Here is a 17,919-nt window from a genome sequence, read left to right as displayed (position 1 = left end):
AAGTGTCCAGTTTGTGTTTGCATTTCCCCAGAGTGTCTTATTCATTTTTTAAGAACATGAACTTTACTTAGAAGGTTAAGTGACTCAAGTTCATGTTCTTGATTTCCTACTAAATTATAGACTGCTAAAAAAGAAGTTACCTCATTATAACATAACACAGGGCACTTATAGCTCTCATCACTTAGGAAATCTCAAGGATTTTAGGAGTTCTGTGCCAGAAATGGGATGCAGACCATATATGTCTTATCATAAATCACAAATATCACACTTTAAAAAATGGGTTTTTAAAAAAAATTTTTTTAAATATTCTTTCTGAGAGAGAACCTGAGGGAATGTGAGCGGGGGAGGGGCAGAGAGAGAGAGGGAGACACAGAAACTGAAGCAGGCTCTAGGCTCTGAGCTGTTAGCACAGAGCCTGATGCGGGGCTCAAACCCACAGACCGCAAGATCATGACCCGAGCCAAAGTTGGACGCTTAACCGACTGAGCCACCCAGGTACCCCAGAAAACTGTTTATATTTCTATAGTCATTTCACTAAGATTCTGGGAATGAAAAGAAATGTGCTCAAAATGCCATCTTGAAATGGAAATAGGATACATTATATTTTTACCCATCTCATCTTTTTTACATCCTAATTTAAGAATAGGGAAAGGGTAGTAATACTACCCCTTAATTCTAAGCTATAACATAGCACCATACACCTTGTGGTATTTCTGAAACCATAATAAAGTAAACTCTTTTCATGTAGCTAATGGCCCTTTAACAAGCTGTCCAAATAACAGGCAGAAAGAAGCCTAGTGAGGCATCTAGCTTGAGCTACCCAGCAGTAATTTCCCTGGGAGCCTGACATTTAGGAAAGCTTATATTTGAAAAGATGGGACCTACCTGGGTATGCTGTGTGTTCGGCCCTATCATCCTCTCATCTGTAACTTTAGGAGGTATAGTGTACAAGAGGGCTGAGCTATCTCCTATCCCACAGAGTCTTTAAGTGTTTAAAGCATGGTTCATAGACAAGTTTCTTTATTCTAAAATCAGAATGGTCAAAGGGCACCTGGGTGGCTCAGTTGGTTGAGCGTCCGATCTTGGCTCAGGTAATGATCTCGCGGTTCATAAGTTTGAGATCGGGCTCTGTGCTGACAGCTGGGAGCCTGGAGCCTCTTCAGATTCTGTCTCCCTCTCTCTCTGCCCCTCCCCCGCTCATTTTCTCTCTCTCTCTCTCTCTCAAAAACAATAAACATCAAAAAATTTTAAAAAGGGGCACCTAGGTGGCTCAGTTGGTTAAGTGTCCAACTTCGGCTCAGGTCATGATCTCACGGTTTGGGAGTTTGAGCCCCACATCAGGCTCTATATTGACAACTGAGTCTGGAGCTTGCTTCAGATTGTTTCTCCCTCTCTCTGCCCCTTCCCCCGCTCATGCTAGCTCTCCAAAAATAAATAAACATTAAAAATTTTTTTCTAAAAAATCAGAGAAGCCAACACTAATCCAATTGCCTCTTCTAAACATATGACTGCATTTATAAGCCAGAGTTTATATGTATCTAATATTCCCTTTTATTTTTATGATTTCATACACATGAGACTTGTGGGAATAAAAAGATACATGTTTATTTTGAGATGAACCTCCTAGGTCATTGCTAAAGTGCGTCTAACTTCACAGCTGCCACTAGTGTGTAGTTAAGTAAATAAGGTCCACATTTTTTTTAAAAAAAATTTTTTTTTTTTCCAACGTTTATTTATTTTTGGGACAGAGAGAGACAGAGCATGAACGGGGGAGGGGCAGAGAGAGAGGGAGACACAGAATCGGAAACAGGCTCCAGGCTCTGAGCCATCAGCCCAGAGCCTGACGCGGGGCTCGAACTCCCGGACCGCGAGATCGTGACCTGGCTGAAGTCGGACGCTTAACCGACTGCGCCACCCAGGCGCCCCAAGGTCCACATTTTTAACCACAGTACAAAGAATGGCTGTGGGAGCCAGAAGGAATGTGTGTGTAGATTTACCCAAACACACACCCACCCACACATACACCCTTCTTCAAGACAATTTACTCGACCTCTTGTTCCTTCCTGAATCATAATAGGTGTGCTCAGGGGTCGGTTGGAAGGTGTGTCATATATGGGGGTGGGGGAGGGAAGGAGAGATACGGCACCTTGAGAGGGTAGCGGGATAGAGGCTGGATCACTCAGACATCTACTCAACTCAGTTCAACATTCAATTAGTATTAAGTACCCTCTGCCCCAGGGGCTTTAGAGAATGTTGTGATGACGCCCATGGAGGCTCTAATTGAAACCTACTACCTACAGAACAAATTTCACAAATGGCTTAAGACACCTAGAAAGAGAATGAGATGGAGGTGAGAAATGGAGGGAAGGTTAGTAGGTCCAGTCAAGAAGTATGAGGGGATGACAGAATTTCGATCTGCTTTGTGCCCCTAGCACCTCAGGAAGACATTATCACCTATTTCACAAAATTATCACATTCCACAATCGTCAAAAACCTGGGAAGCCGGTGAAAAACACACACCAACAGACAGATCTCAGTTAGGCTCTCCTTTATCTTTCTACTTTCATTCCCTACATAGACTGTCATAAACAGCTAATCTTCTGAATCCTCTATGAGGTGATGAGGGAGCATAAGGTCAGCTGAGGGTAAAGCACAAGCTTAACAACCGTCCCACTCCCACCCCAGGTGGGATATGTAGGACACTCCTCAGGCACCCCTGGCTGCCCAAGAACAAAGGGAAGGAAAGAAAACAAATGGCTAACCGATAGAGATCACAGTCATGCAGGACAGGGGTATCCTTCAGTTTACAAATATCTTAGTAAATTACAAGGAAAAGGCAATCTTATCAATAGCCTAATCTTCAGAAACCTATAGACTCAGTTTCCTAGATTCCTTAATATCACCCTCCCCTCTATAGTGATGAAGGGAACAAAGCCAAGAAGGAAATGGCAGATAAAATTAAATTTCCTTATAACCTGCAGTCCATTGACAAATACTTGAGGTAAACACAGAGTATAACATTTCTCCAGGAACCCCCTACAGTCATATTGTTAATGCCTTACTAGAGGAAGAACAACCTCAGCTTGATAATAGTAAGGCCTCTGGCTTCTTTGAGTCCTGTTTAGCATATGAAACTCCTTCTGGGGGGAAAAAAAAGCCCTTCTGGAGACCTCCCTTTGGCCTTTACCTCCTCCAACTCCATAGTATATAACCAGTCACTCCTCACAACCCCAGCAGCTCTTTCTTCCCAGGGGTCCTGTCCCGGTGTTTTGGGTTTTTAAAAAAATTTTTTTAAACATTTATTTATTTTTGTGAGTGAGAGAGACAGAGCATAAGCGGGGGAGGGGCAGAGAGACAGAGAGACAGAATCCTAAGCAGACTCCAGGCTCTGAGCCGTCAGCACAGGGCCCCACCCAGGGCTGTAACTCAGGGACTGCGAGATCATGACCTGAGCTGAAGTTGGACGCTTAACGGACTGAGCCACCCAGGCGCCCCTAGGTGTTTTAATAAAATCACCTTTTTTGCACCAAAGAGGTCCCCAGAATTCTTTCTTGGGTGGTAGGTCCAAAACCCCACCACTCCAAAACCCCATCGTAAGCACTGGTAAAAGTAGTTAGGCAATAGTTCTCTTTTGTCCTGAGTTTATAACATTGACCTTACAAATTAACTTCTGAGTAATAGCACACTGAACAGCACTAGAGAAATCTATAGGATTGTAATGTAGTAGGTGACTTTTGTCAAGTTTGCAATTCAACATCATTTTGGTAACGTTGCATACTTGGCCTTTACTTGAGATGTAGTCTCTGAATAAAAAGAGATTAAAAATTAAGATGTCTGGGCGCTTGGGTGGCTCAGTTGGTTAAGCGTCTGACTTTGGCTCCAGTCGTGATCTCATGGCTCGTGAGTTCAAGCCCCACATTGGGTTCTGTGCTCACAGCTCAGAGCCTGGAGCCTGCTTCAGATTCTGTGTCTCCTCTCCCTGCCCCCCTCCTGCTCGCACTCTCTCTCAAAAATAAACATTAAAAAAAAAAAAATTAAGATGTTCCAAGAAAACGATACCTTCTCATCTCTTTTACTGTTCATTTTCAATTAAAATCTCATAGAATACCAGAACTAGGAGAGTGTTTAATTATCAGCCTGATGTACATACCCTTTGAGCCAGCACTTCAAGTTGACCCTTGAAGAACACAGGGGTTGGGGCGTCGACCCACAAGCAGGTGAAAATCTGTGTATAACTTTTGATGCCCCCCAAACTTAACTACTAATAGCCTACTGTTGACCGAAAACCTTACTGATAACATAGTCCATTAATAAGTTTTATATCTTATGTATATTATGTGCTGTATCCTTACAATAAAGTAAACTAGAGAAAACAAAGTTTTATTAAGAAAATCATAAGGAAGGGAAAATACATTTACAGATCAGTACTATAAAAAATCCACCTGTAAGTGGACTCATATAGTTCAAACCTACCATGTTCAAGGGTCAGCTGTATATATCCTAAAGATACATTGAAACATATGTCAACTGTTATAGGAACAAAGTTATCTGTCAGAGACTGTGATAGCAAAATATTGAAAATACAATGTAAATAGGGGCGCCAGGGTGGCTCGGTCAGTTAAGAGTCTGATTTCGGCTCAGGTCATGATCTCATTGTTTGTGAGTTTGAACCCCCCATCAGGATGTGTGCCAACAACAGCTCTGAGCCTGGAGCCAGCTTCAGATTATGTCTCCATCTCTGCTCCCCTCCCCTGCTCGCTCTCTGTCTCTTTTTCTCTAACATAAAACATTAAAAAAAATTAAAAAAAAAATACAACATAAATGTTCATTGATTGGGTACCGATTAAATAAATAATCATATTTCCATAGAATGAATACTTTGCAGCCATAAACAATGAGGAAGCTCTTGGGGTGCCTGGGTGGCTCAGTCAGTTAAGTGTCTGACTCTTGGTTTTGGCTCAGGTCATGATCTCATGGTTTGTGAGATGGAGCCCCACCTTGGGTTTTACACTGACAGGGGGACGCCTGCTTGGGATTCTCTCTTCCTCTCTCTCTCTGACCCTCCCCCACCCCTGCTCTTTCTCTCAAAATAAATAAATAAACTTAAAAAGTATATACATATTATTTGTAAACATCTATACTATCAGGGTACAAGAAAGTGGTAACTAGGTCCCTAGGAGGGGAACTGGTCAGATGTGGGTAAACAGCAGAAGGAGCGTTTTTCACTAATATCCTTTTATACATTTTGAATTGTCAACCATGTGAATATATTTCCTATTAAAAAATTATCAAGTCCAACTCCCTTATTTTACAGATGGAGAAACCGAGGCCCACGTTAGTAAACAATAATGCTAATATACTCTTTATTCAACTGAATCTGTAATACTTACTTCTCACATAAGGCTTCTGTAACAGCGGTCTAACCACTTACCCCGACCCTCTCATTTCTTCAGATGGTTCTTCAGATGGGAAGCAGCTAAGCAGGAGGGATTTCTGAGCTTTACATATCCTGCTTTAGTGACAAATAACACAGAAGCTCCTGTTTCTATGGCCCACTCTCACCTTTCCGTACATAGAAGATCAAGTGTACAACATTCTTCACAAAGGCCTTTGGCAAAGCTTTTATTTACCTGGTCTGAATAGGACAACTTAAATTTGATATGCCAAGCAAACAAACTGAAAAGGTCTTTTAGTTATGCAATGATACAAGGGCCTAAGTCCAATGGGGAGTGGATCTCCCAGCTACTATACTCCATTTCTCAGATACCCTTTGTTGTTGGCTAAGCCATATCCTGAAATCCAGCAAGCACAAGATGCACCCTTTCATACTCCTCTTACTGGATCCTTGTGTAGTCTTGACACATTCCCAACGTGCTGACCACAAGTGCTTTAGTATGATTTACATAGATTACAGTGTTTTACAGAGAGTGTGGTAAAAGTAGCAAAAACACTGGACTAGACACAAGTGGCCCCGGGCTACAGACACATGCGCCATATGTTAGCCACATGACATTAAGCAAATCACTCAAGCCAACAAATACTAGTTTATTGCAAAATGGATATAAAAATACCTACACTCCATCAACTCATAGGGTTGGGAGGATCAAATAAAATATGTCAAAATACTTTTAATTCTAAGTTATAGTAAGGATGAAATCCTATTAGTAATAGCTTGCTTACTCATTAGATGACAAAAACTCTGAAAGGAGATGTCCAAATCACACATACGGCTCACTTCCACGTCACTTAAAGTATATAGCCTCTTGGGGCACCTGGGTGGCTCAGTCGGTTGAGCGCCCAGCTTTGGCTCAGGTCACGATCTTATGGTTCGTGAGATCAAGCCCCACATTGGGCTCACTGCTATCAGTGCAGAGCCCGCGCTTCAGATCCTCTGTCCCCCTCTCTCTGCCCCTCCTCTGCTTATGTTCTCTCTCTTTCTCAAAAATAAATAAACATTAAGAAAAATGTATACAGTCCCTTACAGTTTGATTTAAAGAACACAAGCTAGGTTGTAACTGGTGGCTCAGTGGGTTGAGGATCTGACTCTTGATATCGGTTCAGGTCATGATCTCCCGGTGGTGGGACTGAACCCTGCATTGGGCTCAGCACTGAGCATGCAGCTTGCTTGGGATTCTCTCTCCCTTTCTCTCTGTACCTCCCCTACTTGAAGACTCTCTCTCTCTCTCTCAAAGTAAATAAACTTAAAAAAATAAAATAAGATAAAAAAGAACACAAGCTAGTCAGATAAACATACATTGGCAAAGCATTGCTTTAACTGCCTTCCTGTTATAATCAAAGGCAAAGGTCCCCCTTGCTTAAATTTTCCTTTTTTTTCTTTTTAAGTAGGCTTCCCGCCCAATGTGGGGCTTGAACTCATGACCCTGAGATCAAGAGTCCTATGTTCTACTGACTGAGCCAGACGGGCACCCCTAAATTTTCCTTTGGTTATATTACAAAGGATTTTAATCATCTAGATCATGTTTTTGGTTTGCCTCTGAAGAATATTGGGAATAAATTTGGTGTGAAGCAGAAACTAGAAAGCATTTTAACTGCTACTACTTTACTCCTCCCTCCCTTTAATTAATAAAGGATGATTTAATGAAAATGCACTGAGAGAATGTAAACCAGAAAGAGAAAAGTTGTTTATTACCTCAGATTGAGGTTGCATGATGTGGTAGAAAAAGTACTGGGCTAGGAATCAGAAGACCTGGGTTCTAGATCTGGCTCTTGGGACTTACTATATGTGTGACCCTGAGGAACTCACTCATTCATTCATTCATTCATTAAGTATATTGTGTACCTATTGAGTGATGGTACTGTGGTGAACTCTTATCCTCAAGAAGTCCAGTCTGTTGGAGAAGAAATACATACAAACAATAAAAAACAGTAGAAGATGTACTAAGATATAGATCATGCAGAGGGCTGTGTGGGAGCTGATAAAAAGCCATCAGAAAAGGTAGGAGGAAAAAAAAAGGAGAAAGGAACAGGGTGGGGGTGGGGGTATACTTAGCATTCCTTTGCCTTTTATTTTGTAAACCAAAAGACTAAGTTCCAGGTGCTCTTACACGGCTTCAAAATTGTGTAAACAGCACATTTTTCACAGCACCTCTGCTACCTATTTAGAGAAAAGACTCAACCTGACTAACAAAAAAAGGTCCTTTAACGTGTCACTGGTCGCTAGAGTTCTGCTCTCCATAGAGATTCCCTCCAAACCACTTATCCATTTACTTCTGGAATGCAGGTTTCCATGTCAGTATACTGTATTGCATAATGTCCTCAGCCTACAAAAGCAGGTTGTGTACAGAAGCCTAGGGCCTTTGTGTAAAAGGAAAAGAGGCAGGGTGGACCCTTCTCAAAGGTTTCCTTCTCTGCAGGGCTTTGCATTCCTAAGGATGGGCCCCTCCTCTGCTTGGGAAGGTCACCTAAATCTGAAATGATATCACTCAAAGCAATGGAACTTCAAAAGCATTTCCTTCCCAGTCCTTACTGTAAGATTTCTTTTGGCATAAAAGGCTCATTTTAAAGTATTAAGTATCACACTTTTGATGACTTCTCATACTTAGTCATGATCTACAAAAAAACTTCTGATTTTTAAAGTGGCTTTATTATGCTAAAAGCTGCCTGTGGGAGTGCCAGCATCATCAACCTGCCCTCCCTTCTCCCTCCCCATCCCCCAATCGTGCCTGGCTTGCCAACCTTAAATGGCAGTTATCTGGGGGATGCCTGGTCACTGATTTATCTGACATCTTCCACTAGTTCAAGTCATCTTGCCATTGTAAACACTTGCTTTTCCAGTGATAATTATGCCATCTTCTTCTGTTTTGTAGCACTTCAAAAAGGGATCAACAGCAGAGCCAAACCAGAACCAGGAGAGGCAAAGAACACTCCTAGGAGTGTGGCAAAATTGTTCCCTTTAGAGCATTTAGTTTTATTTACAGTCTAGAACCTTTATTTTTCTCATTCAAAACTGAGATTATAATCCGAAGAAAAACTGGGCTGAGGTTTTTAACAGCTAATACCCACGCCCCAAGTAGTGTTTACCATGCCTTATCTCATTCAGTCCTCGGGTCAACTCCACGTTCCAGGACTGTTAGAAAAATGAAGTGGATACTCACATGGGGCACAGCTAGAGAGAATTTTACTTTTTACATCATATACTCTTAAACCACTTGAATTTTTTCATATAACTCATGTCATGTAGGATAAATAATCCCATTTCCCACACGGCTAAATACAAACTTATCCCCTTGGCCTTCAAAGTATTAAACAAATATGGCCCTGCTCTCCTTTTCAATCTTAATCCACTACTTCCTGATGTGTTCTGCTGTCCTACAGTATTTTTTTAAAATTTTTTAATGTTTATTTTTGAAGAAGAGAGAGACAGAATGTGAGTGGGGGAGGGGCAGAGAGAGAGGGAGACACAGAATGTGAAGCAGGCTCCAGGCTCTGAGCTATCAGCACAGAGCCCGACGCGGGGTTCGAACACACATACTGTGAGATCATGCCCTGAGCCGAAGTCGGACACTCAACCGATTGAGCCACCCAGGCGCTCCTGCTGTCTTATACTCTTAGCAAACCATCCTCACAGAATTCTTTTTTTTTTTTTTTTTTTTAATTTTTTTTTTTTCAACGTTTATTTATTTTTGGGACAGAGAGAGACAGAGCATGAACGGGCGAGGGGCAGAGAGAGAGGGAGACACAGAATCAGAAACTGGCTCCAGGCTCTGAGCCATCAGCCCAGAGCCCGATGCGGGGCTCGAACTCACGGACCGCGAGATCGCGACCTGGCTGAAGTCGGACGCTTAACCGACTGCGCCACCCAGGCGCCCCAGAATTCTCTTAACCAATTTAAATAACACAGTAACCAGGCTATTTTCTTTTCTTTCTTTCTTTTTTTTTTTTAATTTTTTAATGTTTATTTATTTTCGAAGGAGAGAGAGAGGAGAGAGAGAGCATGAGCGGGGGAGGGGGAGAGAGAGAGGGAGACATGGAATCCTAACCGGGCTCCAGGCTCTGGGCTGTCAGCACAGAGCTTAACGTAGGGCTCGAACTCACGTAGGGCTGAACCACCAGATCATGACCTGAGCTGAAGTCAGATGCTTAACTGAGCCACCCATGTGCCCCTTGGCTATTTTCTAATATCATGGGATTCCCTTAGGGAATTTGTGTGCTTATCAAGAGTGTCAGGTATGTTTCTTAATGAATCAACTGGGGGCCTTGGGTAGTTCATTTAAGCATCCGGCTTCAGCTCTGGTCATGATCTCACAGTGGGTGGGATGGAGCCTGCATCCGGCTGTCTCGGGCTCTGCACTGACAGCTCAGAGACTCGAGCCTGCTTCAGATTCTCTGTCTCCCTCTCTCTGTCCCTCCGCCACTGGCATGTGAGCATACTCTCTCTCCAAAAATAAATAAACATTAATAAAAAAAAAGAAATCAACTTATGCCAATTGTATTTACTGTTACAAGAATATAATTTAATAAAGTATTATGTAAAGCAATTAAATGTAAGTGAGAAGAGGAAAAACAACAGCAGCAGCTAATATTTTCTTACTACCTACCAGATGCTGTTCTAAGTGCTCCACATGAATTGACTCATACAATCTTCACAAGATCCCTAGAGACTGGATACTGTCACTGTCCCTTTTTTCCAAAGGAGAAAACCAAGCAACTTGCTCAAGGACTGCATAACTAATAAATGGCGAAACAATTTGGCTCCAAACACTAGAGTTTAGCTACTATACTACATAGACTCTCTGGTAGTTACTTCTATGAAAACCAAGTTGAAAGCTTTTCAAAGACTAGATAAAGATGAGTCACACAGATACAGACAACTACTTTGTAAGTCAAAGTAGCCATAGATAATATGGCAATAAATAAGCATGGCTGTGTTCCAATGAAACTATTTACAGAAACAGAGGGCTAGGACAAGATTTGGCCGCCATGCTGTAGTTTGCAGATCTCTGGGACCCACACCCTAAGAAAAGGCTTATTTTATGAAAACTATTAAATGTTTCTGTTGTTATTGTTTTCTTAAGTAGGGTCCACGTACAATGAGGGGCTTGAACTCGTGATCCTGAGATCAAGAGTTGGGTGCTCTATGGGCTGAGCCATCCAGGTGTCCCAAGAAAAGCCTTATTTTTTTTTATTTATTTACTTATTTTGAGAGAAAGAGAGGGCATGTACAAGCAGGTGTGCACAGGAGGGGCAGAGAGAATCCCAAGCAGGTAACACATTGTCAGCCCGGAAACAGCTTATTTTAAAGAATGGCAAAAAGATGTTTATGCTTTAAGTTAAAATTAAATGTTTAAGATCTGTGTGTAACTAATATCTGAATGATTCCTTGTTTTAACTTATTTTTGTTGTTGGCCAACTATTGGCCCTAACTGTGTCAGATAAAAGGGCAACTCTTGTCCCATAAGAAATTTGTGACTTCTAGGTTCGAGATGGAGCCTGCAGTGACAGAGCTTGGGACTCTCTCTCTCTCTGCCCCTTCCCTGCTTATGCTCAGTCTCTCAAAATAAATAAATAAACATGAAAAAAAATTTTAAAAAAAGGAAAGAAAGAAAGAAAGAGAAAAAGAAAGAAAAAGAAAAAGAAATTCGTGCCTTCTTTCCTGCCTTTTTGCTTTTGCCAAAGCCACCCCCTCAACCTGGAAAACCTTACTTCCTCATTTCACTAGGAACCACCCCAGTCATCTTCAAAGGCCATTATCTAGACCCACAAACTCCACCAATCCAGATATGATCTCTTCTTCCTTTGAAATCCCACAATAATTAATTTCTACTTATGGGACTTACTTTGCTATGTCTTCTAAATTATTTGTATACTTCAATTATCCCCGCTATTCAACCATAAGCACTTTGAGGGCAATGACTTATTCGTTTTCCTATTCCTTGCCAATACCCAGCACGGGGCCTTACACATAGAAGGTTTTCAGATATTTCTTGAATTGGGTTCTGACATTCTTCTGTTTTCAGTGACTGAACAGAAAGAACACTATACCAACTCCCCCAAACTTATATTCAATTCATATCACTATCACCACACCTATGATCTAACCTGGTTATAACTTTAAACATTAATAGTTTTTATAGTTTAATATTTACAATGCATTCACTAGTAGACTAGTATGGGTGTGCTTATATACAAGAATTACCATCTCTATGGCAAAATTACTGAGAATTTGAAAGGAATTGTTAAAATTGCCACTTCCTAGCTAATCTTCAGGGGTCAATCCATTTTATAAATACACCTAAAAACTGTGTACTTAAAACAAACAAAAATGCTTAATTCACACTTGAGATGAGGGTTGTGCTTTACTTACCTCTGCATCCTCAACAGTACTTAATAGATGTCTGGGTCTAATTCACTCCCAAAGTGTTTAGGGAGTCTGGCCCAAGCTCAGAGTGAGTTAGAAGGGCTGGGATGGGAATTCAGGTTTCTTGATTCCTGGTCCAATATTCCAGTTCAGGAAGACAGTGGCTTTTTAGTGTACCCAATCTTACTGAGGACGCCTTACCATTATCTTCCCCTTTCTCATACTGCTGATCAGAACTAGCAGCTGTGTTCCCACAATGGTGACCTAGGCATGCATGTTTGTGGTGTCTCAAAAATGCTGATCCAGATTTTATGTTCCTGCCTATCTAAAAAGGCTACTTAAATACCCTGCATGAAAACATTCCCAACTCAAGAATTCAAGATAAGCACTCAAATGATCCTTTAGCATTAAAAAAAAATGTTTATTTTTAAGAGACAGGGAGAACTAGTGCGTGTGAGTTGGGGAGGGGCAGAGAGATAGAGAGGGAGACAGAGGATTCAAAGTGGGCTCCTCAGACGGCTGTGAGCAGGATGCAGGGCTCAAACTCACAAACAGTGAGATCATGACTTGAGCTGAAGTCAGCTGCTCAACCGACTGAGTCACCCAGGTGTCCCAATCCTTTAGCATTTTTTAAAAGCACTATTCAAGGGTGCCTGGGTGGCCCAGTTGGTTTGAGCTTCTGGCTCTTGATATCTGGATTCTTCTCCTTCTGCCCTCCCCCACTAGCCATCTTTCTTTCTCTCTCAAAATAAATAAACATTAAAAAAGAAATAAAACACTATTCTGATGTTTCAGTGCTGGAATGACAATGATCAGTATGAGGAAGAGGAATTAGAAAGAGCTATGTAAATTACTTATGCATTTCATTCTTTCTTTCCCTGAGAGATAGCCAAGTTCATATTCTAAACAGAGCTATGGCAAAGGGTTCCAGTTCTAGTGCTTAGGTTCCAGTGGCATCATTGTTTTCACACTGTCAGCCTTCACTGCTTTAACCACCTTAATCTTTAAAATAAACACAGGAAGCAGACCACAGCCCCATCCCTCAGTTTAACAAAGGAATCCTAACAAAAATTAGTAACACATAATATTTCTAGCTATTCTATTTCCCTCTTTCCCCTCCCCTAGAGCTTTAAACAATAGTAAAATCATCTTCAATTACCAAAAGAGACGAAGCAACCCTGACTGTTCATAGCTAGTACAACATATCTATCTTTCTGGAAGGCAAGAGTCATTGCTGGGCTCACTGGGTCCCACGTGCAAAAAATCCTAAGAGCATAAGTTAAGGAATGGGAACAAGGATGAATTCCATTACTCACTGTAACAATGAATAAGAAACCATTATTGCCAAGAGGGTACAGTACTCTGTGGTACAGGTGACCTCAAGATGAATAAAACTGTCCCTGCCCTTGAGGAGCTCACACTTTAGTACAAGTACACAAACTATAATAAAAAGCAGAACCAGGGAAGTACCAAGAGGTGGGAAGTTCTCTAGGAGGTGAATCACTAGCCATCACTTCACTTCAGTATCATGTTAACAGACTAAAACTTTCAGGTAAGGGACACCGGTTATACTAAACTGTTCGGGAGAAGCCCTGAGTGAAAGAGATCTATGGAAATGGATGCTATGCTACAGAGGCATCTGGGTGGCTCAGTCAGTTAAGCGTCTAGACTGTTGGTTTTGGCCCAGGTCATATCTCAGTTCTTGAGTTTCAGCCCTGCATTGGGCTTTGCGCTGACAGTGTGGAGCCTGCTTGGGATTCTCTTTGTCCCTCCTGCGCTCTCTCTCTCAGAATAAACTTAAAAAAACTGTTTAAGAAACGGACGCTACATTATCTGTTTATCTACACCTTGGCTAAATCAGGCCTACCCAGAGATGGTTTCAGTAACTCTACCAGGTTAGTCAAAGAAACACTTACATAAGATACAGAGAAGATGGAAACTGAAGAAAGAGAAGTCCCCAACAACTGATGTTGACTTAGGTCTGTGGCAAGAAGACGAAGCAAAACCCAGACCAAGACTGGGACTGGGATTTTTGCGCTTCTAAAGTTTTCTCCTTTCCAACACTCACCCCCAGAATATCCCAGCTCTTCTGCACCTCACTTGCATCGAGAGGGGAATTCTCTAAAGATGTATGCCTCAGTCCAGCAATGAGCACTCCGTAAAGGTGCACAGTGCTAAAAACCTGATAAGGTTCTTGCTCACCCATCAGCTTGCTAACTCCTGAACCAAGAGAGGAGGAGGGATCCAGCCCCAGTCTGCCTGCCCTTTACTCTGTGTGACCTAGGACTAGTCATCCAAGGGCTTATTACTCCGTTTCCCTATTGCAAATTCTGGGATTATGAGGGGACTGGGATTGAATTCGATGACCTCTGAGGTCTAAAAGCTTCTTGACCAGCCGGCACATGGAATTAGTGGACAAATAGCCCGTTGAATAAACAGTGAGGTCGGCCACAGGGCACAAGCGATAGGGACGTCAAGCCCGTTTTGTAGACGGGGAAAGTGAGGCACCGAACACCCTGCCCCAAGGTCACTCTCCCTATGTCACTGTGGGGCCTGACCGAAAGCGCAGTTCTCCAGTCTGCCAGTCTCGGGCCCTTTCTCCTTTCGCAGAGCAGATTAGAGTCGCATGGAGGGTCCTTGTCCGGGAGGCGAAAGGGCTGTTCCTGTGCCAAAGGTGGGAGAGGGCGGGGGGGTGGGGTGGGTTGCTTACCTTCCAGATCCAGTCTTGCCACCGGCACCTCCCTCTTGGAACCTTAACCCGTCACCAATCTCACGACTCTTCGGAAGCCCCCTCCACTTATGCCCGGCTCGACGTGTCCACGACAGCCACCAAGGCCGCGGATTCCTGCCCCTGCCCCGCCCCCTGCCTCGTTGGCCAATCCCTGCGCAGGATTTTGGAGCTCCCGCGAATTTCACCGCCTCTGCAGGCTGGAGAAGCTTTACGTCACGGGCGCGCGTGCCTGCGAGGCCCTCCCATTTGCCTTTCCCCCACCTTCTCCAGCCCCTAGGCCCCTCCCAGCCGATCAACCGTGCGAGAGTTCGTCCTGCCGGAAAGCAGCACGCCGCCGCGGCATTTCACGACGTCAGCGGGGAAAGGCCCCGAAAACCTTCCGACTTCCCCCCTTGCGGCTGGGTGAAAGGCACCGCGATGTTCGGTGCGGGAGACGAAGACGACACCGACTTCCTCTCGCCTAGCGGCGGGTGAGTGACTGAGAAGCGTGGGACCGAGGGCGTGGCTGAGAGAACCGGGCAAATGGTTGGAGGGGTCGCTCTCAGACTTCTTCCCTACTTCCGGGTCCAGACCCCTGCCACATTCCGGTGCTCTACAGGTTTCAGAATCCCGGCAGAGTTCGAAACTGCGCTGTATCTGTCCACCTCGATTCTGGACCCGGCATGTCCCCTGGCACTCAGTATGGCCCTAGGGTTCGCCTTTTGCTTTGTGGGTCAGTTTCTCCTTCTGTGAAATGCATTACTGATGAGAACATCTGCCTCAGGGTATTTATAGGAGTCAGTTGAGGTCGATATGACACTTTCTGTTCCCAGGGGACAAGGCAGTGACACTTCAGAATTGGCCCTTCTGGGTCAGCTGCAGCATCCTTCAAGGCCCAGCTCAGATGGCACCTTTTGGTCCTTTCGCTACAGACCCAAGCAGAATGCATTGCTTTCTCTTCCTTATTCCCACAGCTAGGCTGATTACCTCCATCCTTGCAACACCGAACCTATTAGATTATGAACCCTGACGGAACAGGGACTGCTTAGGTCTTTCATCTGTGTCTAGCGCTCAGCACTGTACGTAGTGTGTGCTCCGTCAGTGCCTGTTGAATGAATGATAGTTGTGAAATTGCACTCTAGAGCTTAAAACCAGTGTAAGAGACTGCGGTTGCTATTCCCTGTCCCCAGTCATTGTGTCTGTTAGCCTGGGGCACAAGTCTTCACGTGGCAGGATTTTGTCGGTTCTGATAATCAGTTTAGCCTTTTCCCTCAGGTTGTGTCAGTAGACCGCTTGACCTTTGAAAGTGAGCTGCCAGTCCTGATCCTTGAAGAGCCTTTTTTGAACACATGTTTAACAAATTTAAGAATGTACAGAGAATGATGAATACATCAACATACACCCCTCATCTTACTGACTACTAACAGATTAAACGTCTGTGCCTGCTCTCAAGATGCTTCTACTCCTGTTGGAGAGTTCAGTACAAGAATGACCATAAAATGAATCTGGCTGTCTTGGTCTTCCATAGGATCTTTTGACTTATACTGTGACTGAATTTGTATTACCTGCTCTTAAGTCCTTTCTTCACCCTCACCACCCCATTCCACCCTGCTTTCACTTTGGATGGCCCACATCCACTGAGTTCCACTTTGGGTTCTTTCAGTTCCTCAGTTATTTTAAGAGTTAAGCAATGCTTTGAGGGGCGCCTAGGTGGCTCAGTTGGTTAAGCGTCCAAGTTCGGCTCATGTCATGATCTCATGGTCCGTGAGTTCAAGCCCTGCATCAGGCTCTGCTGACAGCTAGGATCCTGGAACTTGCTTCAGAATCTGTTTCTCCCTCCGTGCCCCTTCCCTGCTCACGCTCTGTCCATCTCTCTCTCTTTCTCTCAAAATAAATAAACATTAAGAAAAAAAAGAGTTAAGCAATGCTTTGGTTCCTTTTTCCCTATTCTACCTGAAACACTAAAATTTCTACATAGCCCAGCCAGTTGCTGTTGACATAGTCAGCTTTTTGATGTAGGCCTAACTCACCTATTTAAAACAAAAAAACCCATTAGATGAGCTAGCAATTAGATCCAGTTAAAAAATAACAAGATGAACCCAATTTAAAAGAGCAAAAAATTTGAATAGATATTTCTCCAAAGAAGATGTACAAATTGACAATAAGTATGTCAGAAGATGCTCAACATCATTAGTTAATTAGGGAAATACAAATCAAAATCACAACAAGATACCACTAAGACAATAATGGGCCGGTAAGCATGTAGGGAAATCAGAACTAAATATGGGGAGAACTTAACTTTGCATGGTAGTGAGTTACTGTAAATATGGCCATGCAAGCTGAAACTGTACAAAGCAAGCTTAATAATCAATGGGAAAGATTATAATTGTTTCACAGCCCTTAAAATTTTTGGTTGAAACAAACTGTTGGTACATTGAGATTTAGTGTTTTATTTCTTTTTAAAAAAAAACTTATCAAGAAAAAAAGTCAAGTGCTTGCCTTCTCTTTGTATAACTTATGATATGGAGTGAGCATTTTTTCTGTTTTGGGAAGTTGTCATGTTTCTAAGTTTGGATCAGCTTCTGATATTTTATCCTTTGTGTTTTCAATGTTGTACAATACTTGTAAGAGTTCCTTTAATGTGAAGTTTTTTGCCTTGTCATTTCTTCCAGGACATTTGTCATAACCACTTACTTATATTGATGTTTGCCTTCATTAAATTCCTCTGACTCTATATCTAGAGTCTCTCAAACAGCAGTGGTATCAATTCCTCAGTTTACATTTCTTCTATAACTTCATTTATATATGACCCAAATTTCACTTCCAGCATTATCATGTTAGTTTCTGTGCTATACTTTTATCTTTGTTGGCCAATTCCCTCTTTTGAGTATCTATTTTTGTAAAATGTCACATAAGCTTATCACTGGGAGACAAGACAGCACAAGCACATGCTTTGCTCTCTGTCTCTTGAACTGGAAAACAGGTGTGCAATATCCAATCACCAACAGACTGAAAGAAATGACACTCTTGGTCACTGATCATACGTGTGTCTGTCGTGTAATGATCTGTGGACTGAAGAGCTAGCTGCAAAGTTTGCACTTTATGCATTTACTTACAGTTAATATACCTTTATAAGTGAAATTTGCACTGTGCTGTTGAGGGACGGGTATTAGTTAAATTAAGACATACTAACTGAAGATGCTGCATGTAGGAACTGTGTAAGCTGAGGGCTTCTTGTAGTAGAGCAGCAACTTCCATAAAGCAAAACTACAAGATATAAAAGGACAAATAGACACATTAATAAAGAAGACTGTAACAGACATCTCCCAAACCTAGAATAAGTGGATAAAAAAACTAGTAAGGATATATTTTTTATTTTATTTTTTTTTTT

General features: G+C 42.5%; 2 protein-coding genes and 1 long non-coding RNA gene across 7 annotated transcripts in view; 2 read left to right on the top strand and 1 right to left on the bottom strand.

Annotated features, from left to right (window-relative positions):
- The window catches only part of SLC31A1 (solute carrier family 31 member 1), a 42,054-nt gene extending 27,393 nt beyond the window's left edge, over positions 1-14,661 (bottom strand). The window contains exon 1 of one of the 2 annotated variants that reach the window (XM_086683754.1): positions 14,529-14,661. The gene's annotated coding sequence lies outside the window, so the exon portion shown is untranslated. Of the gene's footprint in view, positions 1-5,390; positions 5,574-14,528 lie in introns of those variants that run through there. The other variant, XM_086683755.1, reaches the window with a different exon arrangement.
- Positions 14,662-14,859: 198 nt separating this feature from the next.
- Positions 14,860-17,919, top strand: part of FKBP15 (FKBP prolyl isomerase family member 15) — a 56,504-nt gene continuing 53,444 nt past the window's right edge. For all 4 annotated transcript variants that reach the window (XM_086683740.1, XM_086683739.1, XM_086683738.1 and 1 more), the window contains exon 1: positions 14,860-15,019. In XM_086683740.1, the coding sequence (XP_086539866.1) occupies positions 14,967-15,019 (53 nt within the window). In that variant the 5' untranslated portion in view covers positions 14,860-14,966. The remainder of the gene's footprint in view (positions 15,020-17,919) is intronic.
- Positions 15,032-17,280, top strand: LOC147575005 (uncharacterized). The gene is made up of 2 exons (XR_015242964.1): positions 15,032-15,261; positions 15,804-17,280. It is a non-coding gene; the product is annotated as an uncharacterized LOC147575005 (long non-coding RNA).

Source organism: Puma concolor, chromosome D4, assembly GCF_028749965.1.
Source record: "Puma concolor isolate L17-30 chromosome D4, mPumCon1.1.hap2, whole genome shotgun sequence".
NCBI classification, from domain to species: domain Eukaryota; kingdom Metazoa; phylum Chordata; class Mammalia; order Carnivora; family Felidae; genus Puma; species Puma concolor.
The sequence above is the reverse complement of the archived record's forward strand: the minus strand, read 5'-3'. Positions and strand labels throughout refer to the sequence as shown.